At 35.7% G+C, this 9,108-nt stretch overlaps 1 protein-coding gene and 1 non-coding gene across 2 annotated transcripts; both read right to left on the bottom strand.

Annotated features, from left to right (window-relative positions):
* Window positions 1–2,170: 2,170 nt before the first annotated feature.
* TRNAR-UCU (transfer RNA arginine (anticodon UCU)) lies at window positions 2,171–2,243 on the bottom strand. The gene has a single exon. It is a non-coding gene; the product is annotated as a tRNA-Arg (tRNA).
* A 387-nt stretch (window positions 2,244–2,630) lies between these two features.
* LOC107786108 (inactive RHOMBOID-like protein 8) lies at window positions 2,631–8,297 on the bottom strand. The gene is made up of 6 exons (XM_016607545.2): window positions 7,611–8,297; window positions 6,030–6,193; window positions 5,785–5,948; window positions 5,436–5,701; window positions 5,178–5,304; window positions 2,631–4,714 (listed from the first exon to the last, which is right to left on the bottom strand). Exons 1-6 carry the CDS (start codon window positions 7,931–7,933, stop codon window positions 4,592–4,594), a joined length of 1,167 nt encoding a protein of 388 aa, XP_016463031.1. The 5' UTR covers window positions 7,934–8,297; the 3' UTR covers window positions 2,631–4,591.
* Between the last annotated feature and the right edge of the window lie 811 nt (window positions 8,298–9,108).

Here is a 9,108-nt window from a genome sequence, read left to right as displayed (position 1 = left end):
GAAAATTAAAAGGGCTGAATTTCGAGTGTAAATACAAAACTGCCCATGAGAAACAATTAAAACAGAGGCATATAAAATATGGTTCACGTGAACCCGTGGTCATCGGGTTAAAGTATTAACGATATACATAATTTGGCAAAAATAGGTATATATATTTGATGGAACCCATGGCCAAAAGAGTTGAAGTGGTTCATTGGTTTTGGTCTCTTATTTCCTATAGCCTTAAGGGCCAGGGGATCAAATCCCCAACCAACTCTTTTGTTTATTTTTTTTTTAAAAAAGTAATGGTGAACCCATCCTCCGAAAATCCTAGATCCGCTTCTGAATTAAAACAACTATTGTACCTATATTTGTCCTACCCTGTTCGTCCTACCCAACTCTCCTTTCTATATAATACTCCATCCGTTTCATATTATATGAGGTAGTTTGATTCGGCACGGAGTTTAAGAAAAAAAAAGACTTTTGAAACTTGTAGTCTTAAAAGTTTAAGGGGTAAAAAGATTGTGGGGCCATGACATTTGTGTGGCTTTAAAAGCTTCTCATTAAGGGTAAATGGATAAAATGAAAGAGCTTAAAGTTGAATTATTTCCAAATTTAGAAATGTGTAATTTGTTTTGGAACAGACTAAAAAGGAAAGTACCTCATTTAATATGAAACGGAGGGAGTAGTAATTTGAGGTCGGACATCCCTTTAAGGAATCTCAAATTTCAGGGATCTTACCCGTTTGGACATAAGAAATTTTTTACTTTTTTTTTTAATTTTTTTTTACTTTTTTCGAAATCGGCGTTTGGTCATAAAATTTTCAATTTTCACTTGAAGATACATTTTGGAATTTTTCAAAAATTTAAAAAACTCTAAAAAGCTGTTTTTCAAAATTTTCACTCAAATCAGTCACAAAACTTCAAAAACAATCCAAAATTATATTCATGTCCAAACATAACTCTATTTTCAAATATCATTTTCACTTCAAATATTTTATTTTATTTTTGAAATTTTACTATTCTTATGTCCACAACGCCCACTTAACAATTCTAAGAGAAGTTTTTCCTTAAGGTCAAGTACTACACAATGCTTTTTGGGTTTTAAATATATCCCAAGGAGATTTATATCATCCTCCATTTGAGAGATACATTACTTTAGCTCTCGAATTAATGAAACAAAAAAGAGAAATCAAGAGAAGTTTTTCAAATAAACCAAGATATTTCTACTCTTCGTGAGAGTTGAGATCAAACACATGATCATCCAAGAATAATATATGAGGAGTTACCGCTCAGCGCCATGATCAAACTAGATAATATTATTATGCTTTTTCCATGCTCTCATTATAGGAAACATCAATAGTTAATTTACAATTTATTTAATTGGTTTCACTGTACCTGTTATAAACTATTAAGTGAAAAAATAAAAAATCATTCATCCTACAACTGATAGTAGATGATTGCAGCAACTGATAGAATATACAAAAGATAAGTTGGTCAAAAGTATTTTTGTTGCATCATTCGGAAGAGGTTCTACAAATGATAATGCTAACTTAGTGTGTTTTAATATTTACTTCATAATTACAACAACAACAACAACGACGACCCAGTGAAATCCCACTAGTGGGGTCTGGGGAGGATAGTGTGTACGCAGATTTCACCCCTACCCCGAAGGAGTAGAGAGGCTGTTTCCGAAAGACCCTCGGCTCAAGAACACAGAAGACAAAAGAAGACAATATTAGTAACACCACCAGGATAATATGAAACAAATATGACAAATAGAAACAGAAATCAAGAAGAATGATACAAAGCAAGGCAAGCAAAGTAAGGCAAAAGCAAAATAGTGTCCCTACCAAACTAGTCTCACAAAGATATTATAAGACAAGACTCAACTACCTCCTAACCTACCACCCTAATACTCCATTGAAAATTACCTATTTAAAAAAAAACAAATTTGTAAGCAGTGACATGTATTATTTGGACGACACACGACCAATAAAGTTTAAACCATAAAATCGGTAATTTAACTTAAGATTAGCTTCTTGGCAATTCAAGTATAAATGATATAATTTATGTAATCCCCAAGAGCTTTATCTTCGTGTTTTCACCCATGAGCTTTATCGTTCACCGAGAGAAAAGAGTAACATAGCAAATATTACTAAATTCAAAAAGAAAAATCTAGAAAAAACAAACACGCCCAGTGGGACTCGAACCCACAATCGCTTGATTAGAAGTCAAGCGCCTTATCCATTAGGCCATGGGCGCTTTTATTGGAAAATCAACACATATTTATTTTAGTAGACAAGAAAATAATTCTAGCTGGTTCATTACGCTATTTTATTCTTTGAAATGAGGGAGAACTCCGTATATCTATTACTCCGTTGGAAATTGATTTTAGTCTTGTTCAATTACTTTAATATTATTATTATTATTAGTAGTTTATTATTACGGAAAAGGATTAAAAATGCCCCTAAACTATTGGAAAAAGTTTAAAAATAACCTTCATCCATCTATTGAGCTAAAAATACCCATCTATCTATCTTTTTGGTTCACTTATGCCCTTTGACCGTTAGGTCAATGACGAATTAAAAATAATAATCATTTAAATTCCACTTTCTTATTGGTCGAAATTAAAGCATGTAACACATATTAGAAAGACCCAACCATATCTACCCATTTTTCAGACTAACCCGCTTCAAACACCAACCCGACCCGAATAAAAAGTTCAACTGAAAAAAAAGATATTATTACTTTGAGCTCCATAATTAAAGGTTTATGGTGGAATCTTTTGATATGCGTGACTAGTAATCACAATCTTCAGTAGAACCCTTGTTTCTAACTTGCTTGCCAAAAGAAGCTTTACTCGGTCTGGAAATTTCAGGAACATCTTTGGCGCCATTGTCGTTTACTGTATAAATCTTTGTGTGGTTAATGTCATTACCATTCAGACTGGCCTTATCAATATTCTCCTTGGTAGCAACATCTGTAACATTGAAGCTTGAAATTTTTATCTCCTTCCACATTCGATTTTGTCATTGTTGTGCCCTCTGTCACTCTAACCTCTTGATCATCTTCACCTCCAATGATATATACTAGTTTGGGACCTGAACTAAGTTTCCTGGCCCAGCAAGAACCAATTCTTTACCAGTAGCTGTAGAGTTCCTCCCCTTGTTTCTTCCATTAGTAAAGACTTAAATTATCTCTAACTTATTCTTAATCCAACACGTCACATATTTGACCACAAAAATCAGGAAAAGAACAAAGCAGAAAAAGAAAGTTATTCCTACAACATGAATATGCTATAGTATATTTTTTTATGGGAAAATATGGTTCAAATGCTTCATGCACTTTTTTTTTCGTGGTATTATGTTGTAATCCACCCCCAGAAACTTCAATAAATCATTCTTTTTTTTTTTTCCATAAACATAATAACATATGAGTAGCAAGAGTTTGAAAACAAACCAGAACGCTGTCGAGTGGACATAAAAGTTGAGTTGTTCGGTGTTAGCATTGACTTTGTGAAAGGCTTGAACAAACCTTGACTGATACAGTAAAAATTTATAGACATATGTAACTCAATTGGTTAGACATCGTGTTGATAACATATTAAGAATTTTAGCTAAAGTAATAATATTTTTTTTATAGGTGAACTTTTTATTCGGGTCGGGTTAGTGTTTGGGGCGGGTTAGTTCGAAAAACGGGTAGATATAGGTGGGTCTTTCTAATAGCTTAGATGTTTTAATTCGACCAATAAGAAGTTGCCACGTGGATCTAAATGATTATTATTTTTAATTCACCATTGACCTAACGGTCAAAGAGCATTAGCGAATCAAAAAGGTAGATGAAGGGGTATTTTTAGCCCAATAGATGGATGAAGGGTTCTCCAATAGTTTAGGGGCATTTTTAACCCTTTTCCGATTATTAGTTTATTTGATATGTTGCTAACATGATCTGAGCTTAAATGGAGAAGTGAAGATACATACCATTATACTAACTTGTCTGCAATTGATGCGTAGTAGTTGTTGTATTCTCTTCCTTACTGCCCTTTCAAGACAAACCCTTTTAAGTGGAAGGAAGAGTCAAGAGGAACGAAGGAAAAGAGGAAGGAGAAATGCGAAAGAAGCTATTTAGAATTTGGATTAGGTCGTGTCAACTTTTTCTAATTAAATCCTTTTTGGAGACTTAAGAGTCCCTTATATTAAAGATCATTAAGATCTAAGGACTTGTATTGTAGCATAGACGTTGTAACAAAATGAACATTCTCAGGTTTCCCAGTACACATGTCAAAGGAAGATTGACTACTTATTATCGGCACCATGATTGCTTGACGTGAACTTAGACTTAAATCTGTCAAAGGAACAGAACAGAGAACGTTTACCTAGTTGAAACTGTAAATTTGGATGATTGGATCCATGCAAATCATAAAAGGAAAGACACAGACGTAGCTTTAAAAGCCAGAGGAACAAGGTTATACCCACATTTCAACAGCTAAAACCATCACAGCAACATGTTTGATGCGAATGTTATGTACGAGAACTTGATTAAGGACTCTGAAGCACAGTATATACCAGATGCTGATCTGCTATGTAGGCAAACAAATCAACCATTACCTGCTAGGAACATATCAAATTGCATACATCCTGAAACCTTGCCTCTGAAATGTCAGTGAAGGGAAAAACTCTGAATCTACCAGTATTTGGACAACTCAAGGTCAGATGTTCCGAGTTGACCATCTTCTGCAGTATGCAAAGCAAGAATTAGTCACCACAGGTAAATGTCTTCTTTTAAATTGCAAACGAAGACCAAGTGTATCCAAATTTGAGGATTATGACTACTAGGAAAGACGAGTTTCCTGTTTGCCGGTCAAAAAATAACGATTACGAAGAGTAAAGAAAAGAGGCCAACAACAAGATGTATTAAGTAAGGGCCACTGACTGAAATGTAAGATAATAATTGGTTGTCCTATAGTTGCTCAAAACTCACTTTCTTCTAGCAAAATAGCAGGCTTACAACCCTCTTCAAAGCATCACACCAATGTTTAGACCAATAATCATGCTATTGGTAGTGGGTATGGAGGGAGCAGTCTTTCAAAGTGAAGAACCAAGAATCTTTCTTAGTTAATAAACAACCTAACTACGACTACTAATATCTTACACCGAAATTCCCTTGTCATAATAGGATCAAGCAATAACAGGATACCTCACAATGAAATGCCTTGTCAGTGCAGCTCCACCATTTGGATGGAACGCAATCAAGGTAGTGACACCAGCTACAGTACTTGTTTGCATCAACTCTATGCAGAACTGCTATTATAATTCCAGCAAGCCTGTATTTGGAGTGACAGCAAGTCAAAGCCAATTATCTTAGACAATTATAACTAGCCTAGGAACTAGTTTACTGTGAAAATGGATGCAAGAGTAAAACCATACAAGCAACATTACAGAGATAGAAACTCACAGAAGAGCAAAGATAACAAGGACAACACCCCTCTGAACAGGCTTGTCCAAAGTTTTCCTACGCTTGACAATGTGCTTGGCATCAAACTCAAATATACCTCCCTTATTACAAGCTAGTTTCTCTTGTTGAGGTCTGAACAAGAGCACAAACCCTAGAAGGAATCCTGACATGAATCCTCCAATATTAGCAAAATTATTGATGTAAGGTATCAGTCCAAGGACAAGAGTTGTCATCAGGATTGTCATAGTAGCCACTAGCCCTGCAAACTGCAATCAGAAGTGGGGAAATGACATTCTATTTCACATGACAGCTGAGAATGAGAGGAACAATAGCTAAAAGATTTCAGGACCTTATTGGTATAAAGTTTCCAATTCCTGATGACGCTAGAGAGCAGTGTACCAAGCAATCCAACCAATGCACCAGAGGAAGAAACTGATGGACGATCCTGAATGAAAAGTGCAGCAACTAGACTACCAGTAATCGCTGAGAGTATGTATATAACTCCAATTCTTACTGCAGAAATCGGAGCATCCAATAAAAGATCCAATAAAACTACTTTCTTGCTGAATGGATACACATTAAAGAAATTCTTACGTGGTCCAAATTCTTGCTCCAAGTGAATCCCCACGAAGATTACAGATGACAAGTTGATGATCAGATGGAAAAGCCCTGCATGCAACCATGGGCTTGAGAAGATACGCCAGAGTTGATGATTATTAGTCAACAAAGTCTTCCTAAGCGCTCCAATTTCATCCAACCTACATTAGAAAAAGATTGTATACGTATTACTTACAGCAAAACTTCCTCAACATAATAACAGGTGCAAGAGAGAGGGCCTTCTATAATGCACAGTTGAAACAATGACATGTTAACATTGACATAGAGAATAAGATGCCTTAGTTAATAACATCAAGAATAAAGTAGTTTCAGGGCAGGTATAAAATCAGGAAACATTCAATTTTTTTTGAGAGTTTAGAGATCCATATATTATTGAACTTGTAACATGATTAATTGATTATAAAGCCTGAAAAACTGCAACAAGCAGAAGCTAGAGGTTCCATGAAGAACCAAGAAATATTTTAGAAACCGTTCATTACATTATATCTGTAGATATGGCAAGTGTTCATGTACTTCGTGCAATTAAATGGTATATCCGTTCTTGAGAATGCTGATATCAGTTGAATGTATAAGAACATATAAGATTGACATCCCCAACTACAATTTTCTCAGGAGTATAGCACCAATTTCTGCTATAAACTAACTTTTCAGAAGGAGACAAGGATCAATCCACATAAAGCTACTTTACCCAGTCAGAAGTACTAGCTAACCACTCTGTCTAAGAATTTAAGATTTGGCAATCTCTTAACATTTTTTTTTTGGATAACCAACAGGTCCCGAGGGCAGCTAGCGCACAGTTCTAAACTCAATGGATAATCTGCCCGCCCTTCTACCCTTTTCTACTTAAATACCAGGTTTTTGTGTGCCACAAAGTTTGAACTCGTGACGTGCGCCTAAGTACACATCACGAGCTGCATTCTTAACGCTACTACAGAGATTTAGCAATCTCTTTAACAGAATACATACTGTCTTGCAATAAAACCCGTCAACAGGGGCGGATTTAGGGCGGCGGAAGGAGGTCCCCTTCGCCGAAAAATTACACTGTATATATAAGGCAAAAAATGTTTTTTACCTCTATATATTAAGTTTTGAACCCCCTTAACACAACCCAAAAGTGTAGTTTAGTGGTCAGGGGGTTCAAAACCTTCATAAGATCATATGTTCAATTCCCACTAGCTACCAAAAATTTTTTTTGAACCTCCGCCACTGCCCGTCAAAATAACAGCTCATCATAAGCACATTTCTTTTTCAAAATTTTGAGTTAAGATATAGATCTCAATAAACATCATAACCGCAACAATGTAGATGTACAAGTATACCAAAATCAAATCTGATAGCAACTCTTCTCCTATATATATATAAAAAATAAATAAAAAAAAAAACCTTCTCAAATTCCATTAAGAAGTCTAATTTTCAAATTCACAGGCTTAAATCCATGATATGCCTAAGAAAACAGTAAATCCTAAAAAACTGACTAATTAAGCGAATAGGAATTTAACAATATTCAATAAAATAGGAGAAATAAAAACGATTATGAAAAAGAAAAAGGGAACTGACGCAGAAGCTGATGGGCCGAGCAGTGGATTCTCGGAGAGGGGCTGAAAAGAGAAACGACGAAGAGGTTTAAGGGCACAATCGCCATGTGAATTCTCCCAGCAGTCATTAACGATCATCGTAGCAATGAAAGCGCCCAAGTGAAGGATCACAAAGAGAGAAATGATCCACGTGTTGGCTCCCTTCTGAGACAACGGCTTAAAGAAGGGGAATGGAACTCTCTCTTCTTTCAGTAGTTCCTCCGCCGTCAGCTCAGTCGAGAATCTCGCCGCCGCCATTTGTTGCTTGATTTCTATCTGTGTTTGGAATTTCGAACTCTCTGCCATTATTATTTCCGGTGGAAATTCAAGCGGTTCGATCAAAGAATTTAGTATTTAATTGTGAATCTGAAAATATGATATTCTTCGATTCTTAATAACAATTGAGAGGCGGTGGGCAGTTGGGATGATCAAAGAGATGAAGCATAGGAGCATCGTGAGTGAGTTATGTGTGTGTGGTGGGTGGCCGGGGGGAGGGGAGGTGGTTGGCGGGAAGATGCTAAAGCGAATTCATATGAGGGGAAAATTTGGAAAAGAGAAAAGAAAGTGGAAACTTAATTACTCCATCACCAAGGTAAATTTTGGCAGAAATGGCGTGGGATAGCAATTTTTTTATTGTGGTATTTAGTTTTTATTCAGTATTTTTAATGTTGAGCAAAATAGTTATTACTCTATTAAAATTAATAGGAAAAGATATTTTCACCCTTTCTTCATGCGTGCTGTGTAAATCCTTAATATTTACACTACACATATGAAGTTAAGGATATGATGCCCTAAAGTTTAACAACGAAGGGTACAAATACAAGTTAAAGACATTATGTTCTTAATATTTACATTGCACATATGAAGTTAAGGACATTATGTTCAAAAGTTTAACAATGGAAGGTGCAAATATATGACACTTTGTCCTCAATATTTACACAACATTCATGAAGTTAAGGACACCTTGTCCTTAATATTTACAAAACACTCATGTCTAGCACATGGGTATTTTTGTCCGGGCAGTTAAAAATTTATTAAGCACTGGCTAAAGAGTAAATATATTTTAAACAATGGCTAAAAGACATCTCTAATTAGTGGCTAATTGTGCACTTCCCTCTAAATTTTGTAACATGGTTAGTTATAAGTCTGTATACGGTCAAAATCATATACCTCCAATTTATAGGCTTGAGGGTCCATCCTAAGCCCAAGTCCGGGCAAGATCGAGTTCGAGCCCGATGGACTAGACTCGAGCTCGAAGGTAGAGTGTAAAGCCCAGAGATAGGAGTACGAGAAACACCAAGGCCATGTATGTTCGACCCCAAAATAGTACCGTTATGGATTTGTAACAGAATGAGCTAGATTCCTGCCACGTCCTTAAGATCATGGCGCAAATTCTGGAATAGAATTGTAATATTCCGTACTAGGCGGTTAGACAGTTGTACCTAGAATATTCCTTACTGTAAATAAAAATATACCTTATT

This window comes from Nicotiana tabacum, chromosome 16, assembly GCF_000715075.1.
Source record: "Nicotiana tabacum cultivar K326 chromosome 16, ASM71507v2, whole genome shotgun sequence".
Lineage (NCBI taxonomy): Eukaryota > Viridiplantae > Streptophyta > Magnoliopsida > Solanales > Solanaceae > Nicotiana > Nicotiana tabacum.
The sequence above is the reverse complement of the archived record's forward strand: the minus strand, read 5'-3'. Positions and strand labels throughout refer to the sequence as shown.